At 47.7% G+C, this 17,787-nt stretch overlaps 1 protein-coding gene across 4 annotated transcripts in view; it reads left to right on the top strand.

Moving 5' to 3' along the window:
* CTNNBL1 (catenin beta like 1) overlaps nucleotides 1-17,510 on the top strand; it is a 163,252-nt gene extending 145,742 nt beyond the window's left edge. For 3 of the 4 annotated variants that reach the window (XM_082430216.1, XM_082430219.1, XM_082430218.1), the window contains 3 exons: nucleotides 5,829-5,966; nucleotides 6,196-6,268; nucleotides 17,318-17,510. In XM_082430216.1, the coding sequence (XP_082286342.1) occupies nucleotides 5,829-5,966; nucleotides 6,196-6,268; nucleotides 17,318-17,406 (300 nt within the window). In that variant the 3' untranslated portion in view covers nucleotides 17,407-17,510. Of the gene's footprint in view, nucleotides 1-5,828; nucleotides 5,967-6,195; nucleotides 6,269-13,640; nucleotides 13,736-17,317 lie in introns of those variants that run through there. The other variant, XM_082430217.1, reaches the window with a different exon arrangement.
* The last annotated feature ends 277 nt before the right edge of the window (nucleotides 17,511-17,787 follow it).

The following is a 17,787-nucleotide window of genomic DNA, read 5'->3' as shown; positions in this document are numbered from 1 at the left end:
GAATTAATTTGTGGAAGACATCCTTTAAATCATAACTCTCCTGTCGTATTTCAAATACAATTCAATGTATATATAGATTTTCACTTTGAAATTTTGTGAAGTACGATATCTTTACAATACTTAAGGAGGTTACTGATTTTTTGGAATTTCTCTTTAATCTCTATTAATCATATTCCCATTTTAAGAGCACTTGATTTGCCTGCCCAAATTGTTTTAAAATAGCCTGTCTAATATAATAGCAGATCCAGGGGTTGTCTCTTTCTTACAGGGAAGTTTAATTTATTGATGAGGGGATGAGCTAATTGTCAGTGCTAACCATGTCCTGTTGAGGTGACAGTTTGTGTCTTCTACTTGAGGCATGTCTCCCAGTGACTCTTCTGACTGTCTAGGAGCACTGTCAGTCAGCAGCTCCCGTCTGTCCATTTACCCATATGCAGGCAGAAACTCACTGCACCTGGTTATGAAGGTGCTTCAGTCCTAGATTTGCCACAGGTTATCAAAGCTAAAAGGAACCTTCAAGAAGGCCAGATCAGGCAAGACAGAGGTCAGCCCCCTACACTCCCCAACCTGTGATTGGTGTAAACAGTGCTGACTGATTTCAGTGTTCTTCCCCTACTAAGCTCCAACTTGGCAGCACAATGCTTTTCCAATATGGTAATCTACAGCCATTACAGTGAATTAGAGTTGCACTCAGGAACCCTATTTCCCTTCCCGGATCCAGCTTAGGCTTCTAATTTCCAAGCAAAGAAGCCAAGGCCAAGAAAAGTTAAATGACTCGCCTACGGACACTAGTAAGCTAGTATTAGAGTTGGGATCTGATCCCATTTGCTTAGTTCTTTCAGATGTCTAGGTCTTCCTTACGCACAGAAATCCAAAGAACCATATCAAGTCCTTATCTCAAGATCAAATTTTTATCTAGTGTCTTAGAAATGGAGAAAAGGAGCCAAAAATGCATTAATCCATTTATAAGAAGTTGACTCTGTTCACACATTGTAAGACAGGAGTGGATAATAAAGGTGACATACCATCCTTCTTCTTTCTAAAACAGACCAGAACTTGAGAGCCTAAAAGAACTGTACCCAAACTTCCTTATTTTCCATCAGAATAATACATAATCACCCTGCTTTTTTTAATTTCCCTTTAAACATGGAGTACACATTTGTGCTCAGCTTCCGTGAATCCACTCAGCAGTAAATATCCCATGCCACAGAGTTGTAACAGGCTAGATTAGGGACTATCCTGACAGCAGTCACCTTCTCTGTGCGCTGGTTTCTATGATGCTTCTAAATCTGTCAGGGCAAAAACTCCATCTTAGAAGCCAATCTGTGCTTCATCTTTGTGCCTGCTTAGTGCGGTGATGGTGATGCCTCTCTTGGAGATGAACTGTAATCATATCTCAGATCTACATTCGAAAATTTCACTTTCAAATCATGTGGCCTTGTGTCTAAAAGTAGAATGTCGAATTGAACGTTGTTAGAATCTTGAAGTTCTGAGGAAAGAGGAAAAATTAGGATTTGGCAATGCTCTCTTGGGTCCATCCTTTCCACATGACAGTATTTAGAGAAGTTGGAAGGTACATTATGTCTGGTTAAAAGAAGATCAGATTGTGGGGGAGAGTGTGAAAAAGAAAAAAATCACCAGGGGCACTTCTGACGTAATTGGAGAAATTTAATTTTGCTAAACTCTATTTCTTAAGCCTTTCTGTTATTCAGTATCTTCCTTTGTTCTCCAAACAGCTCTAAAACGTATACCTACACAACCATGGTAGTATGAAAAGAGCCCATTCTTGGATTTGAATCCCAGTTCTCCTACCCACTAGCCTTAGGCAGGTTGCTCTGCCTGAGTCAGTTTCCTCATCTGAAATGGGGGTAACAGTCCCTACCGCGTAATATTTGTGAGAAGTAAAGGAAGTATAGGTAAATCCCTTGGCACTATAATAAGCCCCCAGTAGACATTAGCTGCTCCTCCAAGGTGGGTAGATGGTGGTAGCAATGGCTGTTATTCAGACTGCCTCACACAACGCCTGGTATGTAGTAATCAATCAAAAACTATGATCTGCCGGTAGCTAGGATCTAATAAGCAAAGAAACACTCCTTTCTTTCTCTTCCTTCTCTCTGTTAATGACAGTGATATTCCACTCTTGTTCTCTTCCACCCTAGCCGAGTTGACCCATGCTATTGTTCCCTCTGTTTAGAATGTTCTTTCCAGCTTGTCAAATGCCTTCAGAATCCAGCTCAAATGATACATTTCCCTTGAACTCTCCTGACTCCTCAAAACAAACTTAGTCTGTCCTTCGGGAGTCCCATGGCACTCAGTACAGTTTGAGAGGTCCTTCATAATAGCCATTACTACATTTAAAAAAGAAGTTTGTTCATATTTGTTAACCTCATTAGACTTTAATCTCCTTGATTATGTAGACTGTCTTATTTATCTTTGCTGCCCCTGGTACATCATGTAATACCTGGCCCATAGTTAGGTGTTCAGGAAATCTTTACCAGGTAGATGAATGAATATGTTTCTCTCCAAGTTCCCATGTTTGCAAACCTCTAAGGGTTTGGTCTCTCTCCTCTCCTCTGCTCCCCTCCCTTCCCCTCCCCTCTTCTCTTCCCCATCTGATATACTTCTCACATAGGCTGATACTGTGGCATCCGAGCTGTACACTCTGCCTGCCTCTCAACACTTTAAGCCGATGTGTCCGTCATAGAGGTGTTGGCACATCCTCATTCACTTTCCTGCACAGTGTAGTCTGCACCTCATCATATCTCACTTCTCTGGCCAGCATTCAAGCCTCCCACCAGCTAGCCCTCCGAGGCACTGTCCCTCGCCATTTCCTAATGTTTCCCCTCCTACCCCATCCACAGAAGTCTTAGCACACACAGCTCGTTAATACCGCTGAACTTCTACCTGCATTTTTCCAATCCTGTTTCACAAATGGCTTTTCAAGAGTCTGCTATGCAAAAAAGTACCATGCAAGGTGCTTTCTAGGGTACAAAGATGATTTAAAACTTTACAACTCTTGCTTTCAAGGAACCTACACAGGAAAGAGGCACACATCTGATTAACTATTGCAGGACAGGGCATGGGAGGTGCCATAAAAGAGGTACAAATCCAAAACTTGGGGGTTTTGAGGATTGGAAAATCATAGCAAGTTGGAAAACACTGAGAAGTTTTTAAAGATCTCAGGAGAAGTTTTGTAAGGAGTATCATGTTTTAGACTTTAAATACATTATGATAGAGATTGGGGGTTGGGGAGAGTACCCACATTACAAGCAAAAGTGAAGGGGCCAGAAAAGGGAGGGCAGGCCTGTTTGTGCTGTGTGTATGGGTCGGGGGCTAGTGAGCAGAAAGGAGGAACTGCATACGGCATTTTGCATAAGGCTTCAGACCACAGGAAGGCCTTCATTCTTAAGGCATTCATTCTGCTGCGTCTGCCAGTCAGGAGCCTTGAAACCTTATCTAAAAGTCACTTCTTCCCAATGCCCTAACATCTTAACCAGCCCTGATTAGCACCCACCACTTGTAATTACTTTAAATTTGTGGGCGCACTGTATCCCTTTACTTTTTGGTCATTTTCTGTGTTACTGTGACCTTCCCGGATAGACAGTCAGCTTCTTGGTGACTAAGACCAGGGCATCCCCTTACCTCCATTTTCATTCCTTTTCTGCCTTAACTCAATGCTTAGAAAGGTGTTCTTGCCACTAGGCACTTAGCAGGGTCCAGATCTGAACACTGTGCTTCATGTTATTCATTTCCACCTCAGAGGTGAATCAGACAGGATTCCTGTCCCCGGGGAGTCCATATTCTAGTAACTGGTAATTATGAGCAACTTACTTAACCTCTGTGTGCCTTGGATTCTAATTTGTACAGTGGGATTAATAATCCCTTCCCTGCTCTCTTTAAATTTGGTAATAAGGACCATATACATAATAACACTTTAAACTCTGCAGCATTATAGAAATGTGAAGTATTAGCAGCAAATGCTTTTTGCATGAGTGAAAGTCAAGAGTAATTTTCCTTCCTGGGCCCCCAGCTGCTGAACACTTAGGAGTTCTGGAGCAGGAAGTTATGATTATGAGCAAATGAGAAACTAAAGAGGCCCTTCTACTTTTAAACTCCTTGGACATCAGTCCAGTGCTTCATGACTACCTCATGAACATTAGCACTATTACCAGATTACCAAGGAATTTGCTAATAAACGAAGCTATGAATTATGGTGGTGATTTACTGGGCAGTGCAAGGCCTGGCAAATCTAGAGCCCTCTTTTGCCTCACAGACAGAGGCCTTTGGGAGTGAGATGAAAAGTAGCCTTGTGTAGCTGCAGGCTGGCCCCCTGGGCAAATAAAGAAGCATGTTATCTGCGTCTAAATAGTCTCTGAAGGATGCTGGTTGGAGATTGATGACCACAGTGGTAAGTCCTTCGAGTTTGGGAGAGTGGAAAGCAGGGTCCCAAGGGCTTCTGTCAGTGACAGGAGCCTGAGTTGTCAGAGGGAACCGTGGCCACAAAACCACTGACGGAATTCAGAAATGGATCGTTGTCATCAAAAGCATGGATTCAAGCACCTGTCTCCTTAGACCAGTCGCTAGTCGTGTAGAATGAGCCCCTCATCCAGTTCTGACTCCTGAGAGCTGAGAGCCTAAAACAGAGATGTCTTTTTCCTTTCATTCACTGCACGGATGTTTACTGAGCTGGGGATGTAAAGACAGAATTCAGTCCCCACTTTCACAGAGCTCACAGTTCACCCTCATGACATAAAGGGAGTTATAGAAACAGGGAGCTGATGATAGCTGAAATCAGTGTGAATACGACGTGCCAGAAGAGGTCGTGTCATGGAGTGACCTGCAAGGGTGCTGTCAGGAATTTTGGAAAGGAGGAGTTTTTAGCTTTAAATAATCAGGGAAGGCTCTGTAGGAGAGGTAGCTTAAAAATAGTGTTGGCTTGAGAGATACCCCAGAATCCCTAGGAAGGAAGGCCCTAAAGTCCCTGAGTTGGGAAGAAGAGCCCTCTTGGCAGAGGTGGTGATAATCCACTGGATGAGGGACTTTGGAGGTGGAGGGGAATGAAAATATTCTACAGTGATTGTGATGGTGGTTACACAACTCTGACTATACTAATTGTATGGTATGTCAATTGTATCTCAATAAAGCTGTTTTTGTTTTTGTTTTTTCTAAAGAATCTGCTAGAGAGGAATAGATATGGGGACAGCAAGTCTGATAGGTCTGGGGTTACAAAAGTTTAGGAAAGAGACTCCCATCACTAATTAGAACTTTGGCCTTGAGGGAGTATTGAACTTGTGGAACAAAATGGAAAGATGGGCAGCATTTTGCATCTAACAAAATGTAAGCCAAAAGGGATGCATAGATTGGGTACCTGTGCCATCACCAGGGTACCAAGACAGAATCGTAGAGAAAGCAGACCTCTCTTCCCTAGGTTAACTTGATTTGGAAGGGAAAGAGAGTTAAGTATATCTGTAGAGAGGTTATGTATGGAGGCTGGAACCAAAGAGTAAAGAATGAGTAGAAGCAGATGAATAGATTTGTGTCCCCATCAGCTTATTTTTTCAGGTTGAATATGTTGATGAGATCATTTTGGCCCTGAGTCACTGTATAGGAAAAATGGACTTTAATCTTGACTCCCTGGGCCAACAAGAGAACATAAGATACTTCAGAATAATGAGAGAAGCAGGAGGCAAATCGAGGCAGAGTGGTTTTCTTTTGTTGTTGTAGTTGTAATTACTATTCTTCTGTGTATTATGGGTGGACTAGAAACCTATTCTTTCCTCCTTCACTCACTGTGTGGATTTTATTCCCAAACGTTCATTCATTTCTAGGACATGGTCCGGCGTGGAGAAATCATAGACAATGACATTGAGGATGAGTTCTACCTCCGGCGCTTGGACGCAGGGCTTTTTGTTCTCCAGCACATCTGCTACATCATGGCAGAGATCTGCAATGCCAATGTGCCCCAGGTAGGAGGGGGCTGCCCCTGGATGGGCCCTTCCTTCCCTGCCTCCTTGCTTGCCACCTGCTTAGGTAGAATGGAGTGGATCACACTCTCGTTGAATTCCTTCACTCTATGTGGGCCCTCTTTTTTAGGGATGAGGGTGAGGTGAATACTTTCAATACGACGTATTCTGATGTCTACCAGGGCAAATGATGCTTTTTCTTTCTCTTTCCACTCTTCCCCTTCCTTATTAGATTCGCCAGAGGGTTCACCAAATCCTAAATATGCGTGGAAGCTCTATCAAAATTGTCAGGCACATCATCAAGGGTGAGTTGCACGTTGCTTGTGTCTGGGGCTCCAGGGAATTAGACGATGCTTTCTTTCTGTCTCTGTCAATATCCCTGGAATTTGGTGCATAGCATTCTCTGCACTGAAGGCTTAAGTGTGTTGTCCAGTTCAGTGTGTGTCCAGGTCATCTTGTCAGAATACCGAAGACTAACCTAGTTATTCTCTGCCTCTGACCCTCTAGTTCCAGAATTTTAAAAACACATAACAAGAAGCACTAGGGGTTGGAAATTTAAAAACAAAACAGAAAAACACCAAACAAGAAATAAACAAAAAAATCCAGTTCCAAACTGCATGTAGTGGAAGGAAATTGCTTTCTTAGGGAAAAAAAACAAGGAAGTAACAAGAACTACCTGGAATTAAGGCAGAAGGAAGTGAATCTGAGGCAGTGTGGTGTAGTAGAAGAAGCATGCCTGCTTTCCAGTGCTAGCTCTGCCTTCCCCCAGCTGTGTGAGCATGATCTAGAAGAAATTTTGCAAAAGTTCACAAGATACTTACATGATAGCATCCAGTGTAGTGCCTGGCACACAGAAAGTGCTTGGGCGAATTTCCTTCACCTACCCCAACGGGTCTCTCAAATGCTGTTGTATCTTTGGCTGGACCTGACTCAGCTGGAGTGGCTCCCAAGAGGCCTCCAGTCGGTGAGCACGCTCTCAGTCAGCTCTGTGGTGCAGTTCCACCCTCGGGCCACTTAGCACAGACTAACACACGTGGCGGCTAGAAGCCCGTATTGGCCTTTACAGTACTGATAATGCCAGAGTTCAGAGAGAGAGTCGTGATGGACGTAACTGCAGGCACATCATCTCTCTCTCTCTGACCCTTGTCCTGCCCACTTCTAAGATGAGAGATTAGGCTAGATTTACTCAAAGAGTTTTCCTGTAAGTGGCTTATAACTCCCGTTACATGTGGGAGATGAAATGTGGAGATAAATGATACATATAATAAAGTGAAGAGAAGTTAAGAGCCATGGGTTCTGGGATCTGGCTCCTGAAACAGAATCCTGGCTCTGCTGTTTACTGTGATACCTTGGGCAAGGTATCTAATTGCCCTGGGACCTCATAGATTAGGTAAAAGGATTAAATGAGATGATATATGGAAAATATCTCAAGTTAATAAGTTCTTGGCAAATGTTAGCTATTATGAGTATTACGAACTATTATGATGATGATTATCATCAGCAGCATTATAAGTGAGGCATGGCTAAAACCCCATGGGAAGGCTTGCGGGAATAGTAACATTGAGCTGGGTCTTAGACATTCCAAAACAAAGGAACAGTGTGAGTGAAAACATAGGCCTGGAAATCACATGATCAGCACAGCCCTCCCAGGAGGGTGGGGATGGTAAATCCGTCGTGCCCATTTTGCAGATGGAGCCTTCGAGGCATTGGAATGTATTGTCTTCTCCCTCAGAAGGAGGAAAGGGGGAACTTGTTCGTGAACCTAGCCTAGCGTCTTCCACAGTGGCATCATGGGTACTCCCTCCTCTTTCTCAGTGTCACATTCACATGAGTTACTGCTCAGAGTGTCATGCCGCCTCCTCCCTAAGGTGCAGCTGTGGTGATTTGCAACCCCAGCCTTTAAATGGCATTCACTTTCAACGCCCACATGTTCAATTAGAACTTTTTATTACTCTCAGCTCTACTCTCCTGCATTTAGGCTTCTCCCTGCACCTCCATTCCTGTGATCAAAACAGTGATCTGAGAAAGGAAAAGTGTTTTTAACAGGTGCTGACACGTAGTAGGTGGATGCTTTTCTTTCAGAGATCCTAACACATATACCTGAGGTTATTCAGGATTTTCATTTGCTGTGAACCAGCCTCTGTCTCCCTCAGATCCCAGTTTATTCCCCAAGTGCCTGTTAAAGCACTGGGCGCATACTGGGTGCTGAATAGACATTTGTTGATTGTCTGGGCAGGTAAGCAGCCTGCACAGATGCTGTGTTCATTCCCACCACTCTTGTTCCTCTCCCCTGTTGCTTTCTTTTCCCGCTCTGTCCAGACTCTCAGATCCATCCTTCCAGACCCAGGTCCAGCCCTTCAGCTCTCGCCATCACCCTTCACAGCCAGTCCATTAGTAAAGCTGCCATGTCTGCCTCCAGTCTCCATCCTGAATCAATCCACTTCTCTCCATGTGTTATTTCCCATCTTAGCACCCAGTTTATTTCCTTCCTAGCCCTTATCACAATCTGTAATTATTTTTATTTATGTCTTTGTTTCCTTGGTTTGTGTGTCTCATACATTAAAATGTAAGCTCCGTGACGTAGGGACATTGGCTCGTTCCCCGTGTCTCCTCAGCACCTAGAGCAATGACAGGCACATAATGGACACCCGGTGATTATTTTAAACATTGTTGAATTAAACTCTACCCTTGTGTGAATTTAAATTGGCAAATGTTTACTGAGACTCTCCTCAGGGCTCGGCACAGTGCTAACACTGTGCTACTAAGGTGTCACACAGCACCTGCCCTCATGGAGCTTATAGTCTTCTGGGGAACATAGATGTAGAAATGGCCAACCATAATCAAGCTAAGTGAAATACACACTCCAACAACTACTCAGCTGGCATTGCTGGGTGCCAAGCTCTGTATCCAGTACTAGAGATACAAGGAATAATAAATAAGCAAGATCCCTATCCTTGCGGGTTCATGGTCTAGCTGGAAGCGATACTCGAAACTAACCATGATGTGCTAGGTGCTGCGTGAAAGTTGTGAACAGCGTTAAGGGAGTGATAAGGGGGCAGTAATGGAGGCACAGGCCATACCAAGGAGTCCCAGGGGAGGAAAGGCTCCTGCAGGACTGGGAATGGTGTCCCAGAGGGAAAGGCACGTCCCAGGCAGAAGGAGCAGAGGTCCAACACAGGACATCAGTGGCCTTCATACGGACTCTGCCACATCAATGGAGGCCAAGCAGGGGTGAGGGAGGCTGGAGCACTGGGTGGGGTTGGGAGTATTGCTGGGCAAGTCTCTCGAGTTCTGTTGGGTACACGGTGAGTTTGGGGTACGGGTAGCGCCTACATCCCTTTGTTGGCCAGCAGAGAGTAGACATTCTCATTGGGGCGGGAGAGGTGCTTGTTTGGACAATTTGAAGTCAGTAGTATGGAGGTGGTATTTAAAGCCAGGAAATTAGATGTTGTTGCCCAGGTCAAAGAAGTCCTCACAGGACGCTGACCACTGAAAACAAACAAAAGAAAGAGTTCTCTCCAGATGGAAGGTTAAGGTTATAATAAAGGGCTCACGCTGGCCCCAGGAAGCCCATCTGCCTGCGGCGTTGGGTGGTGGAGCTGTGCCACAGGCTGCCTCTCAGCAGCCCTTGAAAGTGGTGCAGTGAGCACCCTCGGGGCAGTGCTGAGGTTGGAAAGGGGCGAGGCCACCGCACGGCCGGGTAGGGCTGGCGTCCGGGCTCTGCTCAGGCCCACCTCCTAAAAGCCTTCCCGCCCTCCCCCTCCTGCCTCCACCCTTCACTCCATCACAGTGCGCGGAAAAACAGAGCCTCAGGAAGAAAACCAGCGCATCAGTCCGTCCTCTTTGATTTTAATTTTGTTTTTCAGTTTGGGTTGCTTCCTTTTTTTTTTTTTTTAACATGCTAATTAGATGCAAGCTTTTTTCTTTGATTTTATGGCCTATATATTTCCTAACTTTTGCTGGCAGGATGACAGCTGATGTATCCCTTGAGGTCTCAGGAAAACGCTGATGAGGCAAGCCCAGCAGGGGACTCTTCCCATTATATTTCAGTCCCCTTTCTCACGATCTTCCTCCCTCCTTTTCTGTTGGGGGTGCCAAGAGAGCTGGGAATAATTGATGGCTCATTAAAGTCCCTTGGCTTGCAGACTGCTTACTCAGTGCTCCCAAAGTCCAGCTTTCCCTGAACTTGCAGCAGCTCTGACCTGAGGCCTCTGCTGCCCACCTAGGGGATGGTGGTCTCTGTGCCAGAGAAGGACCACGTGCTCTGAAAGGGCAGTGACAGTCGTCCTGGCTTTTATCTTCCGGTGCCTGGCGCACGCCTGGTGCAGAGAAGGGGCTCAGCTAATGCTTATTGAGGGTGCTGCTGAGGTGGTGCTTCAGGCTTCTTTGTGCTGTTCCAGAAATCCGGGACCACTGTAGGTAGAGTGGTCACTCCCGAGCATGTCCTCTGTGCCAGGCTTTTAATGTATGTTCTCTGGTTCTCACGACGGTCCTAAAAGCAGGATTACAGTCTCCATTTTGCAGTTAAGGTAACCAAGACTTGTGGAGGTTAAGGGATGTTACCCAAGTCATTATTAATGCTGGAAACTGGATCCAGACTCAGTCGGTCTTCCATCTGGCAGAAAGGAGAGCTCTAACTGTACCAATTGGCTGATACACTCCTACTGCATTTTAAGAAAGAAAATTCAGGGCATCCACCTTTACAGAGTACCCACTGGCATCACAGGGCACTAGGTGGGCTCCTTAGATGAGTGAGACACTTAGGAGGCCCTGTCCCCAGGGCAATTCAGTGCCATCACATGTGAAATAAATAAGCACAACACAAAGCAGATTGAAGTCAGTGCTAAGATATGGAGTGAGACTCAAGAAAGCACAGTTAATTCTGCTGGAGATTTAAAAGGAGCTTGAAGATCCAGAGAGGCTGCACAGAGGAGGAGGTGCTTGGGGTTTTTTTTTTTAATTGTGGTAAAATATGCATAGGAGTTACCATTTTAACCATTGCAGCTATCACCACCACCTGTCCATAGAACTTATTATCATCTTGCAAAACTGAAACTCTGTACCCATGAAACACTTAACTCCCCATTCCCTCCTCCCCCAGCCCCTGGCAACCACCCTTGTGTATTCCGTTCCTGTGAGGTTGATGACTGTAAGTAAGGAGATGGCTTCCTGAAGCCTGTGAAGGACCTCCATAGGCAGATGCAGATGTACATTGAGTGGTCCTCTCCTTGGACATGGAGTAGGAGCTGTGACCTGGGAATGCTTCTTAGTATAAATACTTGTGCCAAGGGTTACCATGGAAGCCTCTGGTGAGTCTCCTGAATGTTTTAGTCACTGGTGAAAGTTGTTGGAAGGTCAGGTGGTGCTGGGCTGTCTGGCAGAGGAAAGCTTAGAGGATTACTGACTCAAAACTGTCACTGGTGGCGAAAAGACTGAGCCAAAGACTTCAGAATGCTTTCAGAGATTGGCTCCCGGCCCTTTGATTTGCTTGTGTTCTTTATGGCTTGAAGTCTTCTCTCAGAAGCTCATAAACATGTATTTCCATATTGATTTCAGCTCTTGGTAACCTGAGCTTTGCTTCTGTGATTTGAAAGCTGCAGAAGCTGATAGGGTTTCTCTCTCTTCCAGTGACACGTTGATGTGTGTGACTTGCACCAGGCCATGGCTGCTGTGGCCTCTAGGGTTGGGAGGCAGGAAAGGACCCCGGAGGGGCTGTTTAACCTTAGGCAGCTACTTGCCCTCTCCCTAAGCCACAGTGTCTGTAAGATGAGGGTAATCTGCCTCAAAAGGTTGCTGTGGGAATTAGATGAGGTGCTGCAGGTAAAGTGCCTACATGTTGGCACATAATAAGTGCCTGATAATGGTAGCTACCGTCACCGTTGTGATTCGCATCCCAGCTCACGCAGGAATAAGCAGAACTGAGAGGCACAGACCAGCAAGAATTCTGGCTCTCTGTAACTTGGGGTAAGTTAGTAGATAACCTGTTTGAGCCTTCCTTTACTCCTCTGTAAGAAACAAACCGAAAGTGAATACTGCCCCAAGGAAGGCTGAGGTTGAGATGCAGTTGGGGGCCTGGGACAGAATACCTGCTCAGTAAATGCAGGTTCCTTCCTTCCCTTCCTTGGCTTAATCCTTTCACCGGTGCTGGCAGGAAAGCCCATGGACCAGCACCCAGGCCATACTCCTCAGGGCCTGGTGGGGGTGGAAGGGGTCGGTGGTGCTTTTTCAAGCAGCCGAAAGGTCTGTGGGAAAATGGTCTATGGGGATGTGACCCTGTTAGCGCCGTAAGCAAAGGATAAGTTTCCTTCTCCTCCTCCTTTAAGTAGGTTTCATTTTAATCGGATCCCTGATGAAGCTTATATCCCCACTTGCAGCCCCAGCACAACTTCCTCCTCCTAGAGAGGTAACATTAGTCCCTCCACACTCATCCTTGTCGTTAAGGACTCTCTGTTAGACCTCAAAGGATTTTACTTTCCCAGTTTCTATTTTGTGATTATTTCTATGTCTTCAAGCGTTTTCAGTGTAAAAATATTGGCGTTCCGCTTCTCCCCACTCACCCTTCCTCCTGCACTTTTTCAAGGGTGAGTGTTTAAGGCTTAAGGTCCAGGGATCTGAACCAGGCTTGTGAGCGCTGGTCCCAGTCTCTGTCCTCGAAGACAGTCCTTCCCCATCCGCCAGCCCGGGTGTCCCTCCCTCTTCCTCTTACCAAAAACAGAACAGCTTGTATTCCATGTCTGAATAGTAAACCTGCTGTCTAAAGTTTGCTTTAATATTTATGCGTTCAGCACTGCTGCCTGTTTTTGAGCTCCATGAAAGCCTTTATTGTAAGAGCATTTGAAAATGCTGGAGAAGTCGAGAAGGGAGTCTATGTGTATACCGTGTTTCTCACTCTCCGGCCCGACTCACGCTCTTCCTGTCTCCCCTCTCCCTCTCCCCCACCCTGAAGTTCTCCCTTCATCTAGCGTCTCTCTTTTTCCAGCATTCTCTCCCTTTCTTACACACACACACACACACACACACACACACACACACACACGCGCGCGCGCGCGCGTGCGCGCGCGCACAGAGCAAAGAGAACTCTTTCCCAAGACCTCTGGGAGGAATCCATTCAATATTTATAAACTGCTGCAGCAGCTTTAATAACCAGAGGTAGCTGGCGCCACCAAGGCTTGCTCCAAACAGGATTCTACTCTGGAAACAAAGAATAAGTTGGGGTAAGGGGTGGAGGGTGAGAGGTGAGGTGCACAGCTGGTACCAGCTGCCACGGCCAGTGGGAGAGCGCTCGGGGCTTGTCACACCCGCTGGGCCTGGCCCTGTGACTGGCTCGCTGCGGGATCCTGGCCGGTCACCTGTCCATCCAGTTGCAGTACATTTCTGAGAGGCCTGCCAGCCCTGACACTCAGTGACCTGGCATGAGGGAGCGTGGCCCCAGCAACCCACTCCACATCTGTTCTGGCTGCTGAGGCCCCTTTACTCCAGGACATTCCCTCCAGAGCCTTACCTTTTTTTTTTTTTTCCAAACATCTTTATTGGAGTATAATTGCTTTACAATGGTGTGTTAGTTTCTGCTTTATAACAAAGTGACTCAGCTATACATATACATATATCCCCATATCTCCTCCCTCTTGCGTCTCCCTCCCACCCTCCCTATCCCATCCCCCCATCCCACCCCTCTAGGTGGTCACAAAGCACTGAAGAGCCTTACCTTTTATGAGGACGTTGTAGCCAGATGCCCTGCCACAGCTGGGCTGCTTTAGAGATTTTTTCCCCAAAGGATGGGGAACAGGCAGGGTAAGATACTGCCTAGGTAAGAGGATGCCACTTTGGGGACCAGCTCCCCAGCCCCACCCCCCTGGCTTTTGACGTGCCTTTTTCACTTCTGACACATGTTCTTGGTTTGAATATCAGCTCCTCTACCATCCTAGACTTGGGCAGGTTGCTTCAGTTCTCTAATACGCCTCAGTTTCCTCATCTCTGTAAACAGAGATGGTGCTCTTTGCCTTATAGGATTGCTGCAAAGATTATATGAGACAATATAGATAAATGCCTGGCACGTAAACAGTGTTCACCACATGTGAGGTCCCATTCCACTCTGTACAGGATAGCCCCTCTTCCAGATCCTACTAACTTCCTTCACAGCCCATCTCCAGAGCGCAGGTAATCTGACTGCCTCCTCCTCCCCGCGTGCGGAGCAACAGACGAGACTTGTCCGTTGGGTGGGTGCTCCGTGTACAGCGGTGGCATGTGGTTTTCTAAGTCCTTGGTAGGGATGATTCAGCAGGGGATTGATACAGACTTTGTTCCTGTACTCTGCGCATCCCTGGAAAGAGATTAGGTCCCTCCAGGGAAGTTGGCTTTACTTGGAAAAAAATCACTGCCCCAAAGAATCAGACTGTTTCTCCACTTCCCTCTCTCCTGGGTCTGAGAATACATTAGGAGAACAAAGTGTTAGTTCAATCCATGAAGACTTGCTTTCAGACCATGCCTCTGAGGGTATTAAATGCTATAATGGTCATTTCTCTCTCTCCTGGGGCAGCAACTAGATCATTCACATGTGAGTAAGAGATGCCACTTACATACAGCCCCTAGCCTTCTCCCGCAGCCCGGTTTCTGTTCTCCCATCACCCCAGCCCTCCCTTTAAGGAGCCTTAATAGAAGGGATCACAGCCGTTTGCTGTTGGAGGTGATGGATAGGCCTAACAGAAGAGGATGATTTCCAGGGGGAGACACACAGCTGGCACGTGTCTGAATCCCAAGTCCCGTTTTCCGGCACATATCCAAAGTAATAAAGAGGACGGAGGAAAAATGAAGAAGTGGCAGGGGCAAGGTTATTTCTCCATCATGGTGGGGGATGGGAGGTAGGGGAGGGTTTGCAGGCTTTCTTCCCTTTCCCCACTCTTTGATTTGGATGAGCAGATGTTTTATTATGCAGAAGCCTCTTGCAAGAGAGTTTTCTATTGTTCCATCTCAGGCCTCCCCAGGCAGGGAGCTGGGGGCAGACCCGCAGGCACTCATCCTGATCCACTGCCCTGAGAGCTTATTCACAGCACCAGACTGGTAGTTGGCTCTCAGCCCGGCTCTGCTGGGAGTTTAGCTGAAAGTAAGGCGAAAGCCCCTACCTTCATGAATCTGTCAGTCTAGAGGGAGAGAGGGGACAAGTAGAGGATGATCTAGAAGTCAGGCCTGCGGTGGAGACAGAGGCCTGAGGACAAGAACAGGAGTCAGAGGTGAGCAGGCGGGGCTGCGTGGAGAAGGTGTCCTTGAAGAATGTGTGGTGTTTCCCCCCAGAGATGTTGCTGGCCTGAGCAAAGCAGGCTCAGGGAGGGAACTAGCGTATCTTGAACATCTGTTATTATAGGTTCTTTACATGCATTTGTGGAGGGGGAGACCGCTCAAGGCCACCTAGGATTGTGAATCAGAGTCAGGATACAAACACAGCCCACAATGTTGCACCATCTCCTGTCTGAGGGCGGGGCAGGGCACGCTCAGCACACAGAGGAGTTGGATCTCCGTCTCCCCTCCCCGTCCACTGTGCTCTGTGCCCCTGCTCCTGGGAGTCACCGCAGGAAGCCCGGGGCCCCACTCACCACTCAGGCCCTGCACTCTCGTCCCTAAGCTCCACACGTCATTTCTGTGCCATATCGCACCCCTTCCCGCCTCCTAAAACCAGCTGACCACATAATCTGGGGGGGCCAGGACACTTTTGAGAATAAAATAGAGGTGTGTTAAGTACTCTGTTGGGATAACAGGGGAAACGGGACCATATGTTTACCCACCTTACAACTCTTTGATTATGTCCTGTCATCAACATCATGTCCTGTATTCCCATCCTCTTTAGGCGTATTTCCTTTATCTCCCTGCTCTAACTAAAACTGTCTCTACCAGGGATGGGTCCTCTCAAGTGGTACCTACTTTCTCCCACGTGCCTTTTACCACTGGAGACGGGGAAGGGGGCCTTCCACGCTCCTCCTGGGCATCTCTAGACCATTCTTTCTCCCTCCCTCTTTCCAAAAAACACCCATTTGTTTCCATCTCATGTCAGCGGACTGTACCCCAGCCCCCCTCCTTGGTGGTACAGACACCTGTTCCCCTTATTCCTTGGAGGAATTCCAAGCTCCCTGTCACCCTCTCCACTACCCTGTCGTATTTCTTAGCAACTTCACTATCCACATCTCTTTCTCTCACGCCCCATTTCCAGTCTCTCAGTAAATCCTGCTGGATCCACCTTCAGAATACATCTAAAATCTGAAGACTTCTCACCTCTACCATGACCTCCTTGGACCAAACCACCAATCAAATCACATCTCCTTCCTTCTGCCCTTGCCACCTTCAGGGTATCTTCCACACTGCAGCTAGAGTGAGCTGGTTAAAGTCAAATCATGTCATTCTTCTGCTTAAAACTCTCTTATAACTTCTCATCTCAGGGGAAAGTCCAAAGTCCTGACAGTGGCCCGACACGACCTGTGCCCCGCCCCTCCCCGGCTCTGAGCTCCGTGCTCACCTCAGAGGGTCCAGGCGTGCTCCCCTCTCAGCCCCTGCTCTGCTGGCCGCTCTGCCACTCGCTCCTAGGTATTCCCCCACACACCTGCTTCAGGTCTTTAATCAAATCCCCCACCTCTGTGAGGCCTTCTGACAGCCACCCTATATATTTTACTTACCTTTCGGTTTGTCTCCCCCACTAGAAAGTAGGCTCCACAAGTGCAGAGGTTGTCACCTGTTTTGATCAGGACTTTATCCCCATTGCCTCAAATAGTGGTTCTCAAATGGGAGCAGCATCCGCACTGCCTGGAGGACTTGTTCTCACAGACCGCTGGGCCCCATCCTCAGAGCTTCCTAATAAGTAGGTCTGAATTGGACCCCCAAATCTACATTTCTTCTATTTTGGCTGCGCCACGCGGCTTGTGGGACCTCAGTTCCCCGACCAGGGACTGAACCCCGGCCCCGGCAGTGAAAGTGCCGAGACCTCACCACTGGACCGCCAGGGAGTCCCAGATCCGCATTTCTAACAGGTTCCTGCGTGATGTTGCTGCTGTTGGTTGGGGTCGCCGCTCTGAGAACCACTGGGTCTGGGGCAGCACCTGCCCGTAATAGCGTCCACTGTGTGTGTTAAGTGAAGAAAGGCTGCAGCTAGGAGGGGAATGCAGGCAGGGACAGGGGAGTTGGGCCCTTTCCACCGTGGGCCTTGAATGCAAGACCAAGGAGTTTGCACACAACTGCCACCATGGGTGCCACTGGAGGCATTAGAACAGCACACACCCCACGGGAGCTGGGGTTCAGGGAGAGGTATGATGTGACCCGGCCACGAAGGACCCCACGCCTCAGATTCATGCCTAACCCTGCCTCTGTCTCCCCAGAGTATGCGGAGAACATCGGGGACGGCCGGAGCCCGGAGTTCCGGGAGAGCGAGCAGAAGCGCATCCTGGGCTTGCTGGAGAACTTCTAGCGGCCCCTGGCCCTGGGCAGCAGGGACTCTCTCTGGGCCTCCCCCAGAAACAGTTTTTACGGAGCTCGATGTGACTTTTGGACAAATAAAAGCTAGTTTTGGTATTCCTGGGCTGGTGTTCTCTGTACCTTCTAACCTTTACCCAACACCTTTCCCAGCAGTGCTCACGGAATGCGTCTGAGGAGGCTTAGTGGTTGGCCTCCCGCGTCCAGTGAGGAACCTGAGGCTCTGAGAGCAGACAAGTGATAAAGTGGCCACTGTGGCTGCCCTGGGGCTTGCGGTGAGGCTGCCCATCTGCGGCTGGGAAGGGGAAGGCATGGACCGGGGACCCCTCTGGGGCTTCCAGCCCTGACACGAAGAGCCTGGGTGTGTAACACGGGG

The sequence above is a fragment of the Balaenoptera physalus genome (genome assembly GCF_965194825.1).
Source record: "Balaenoptera physalus genome assembly, chromosome: 16".
Classification (NCBI taxonomy): Eukaryota; Metazoa; Chordata; class Mammalia; order Artiodactyla; family Balaenopteridae; genus Balaenoptera; species Balaenoptera physalus.
The sequence above is the reverse complement of the archived record's forward strand: the minus strand, read 5'-3'. Positions and strand labels throughout refer to the sequence as shown.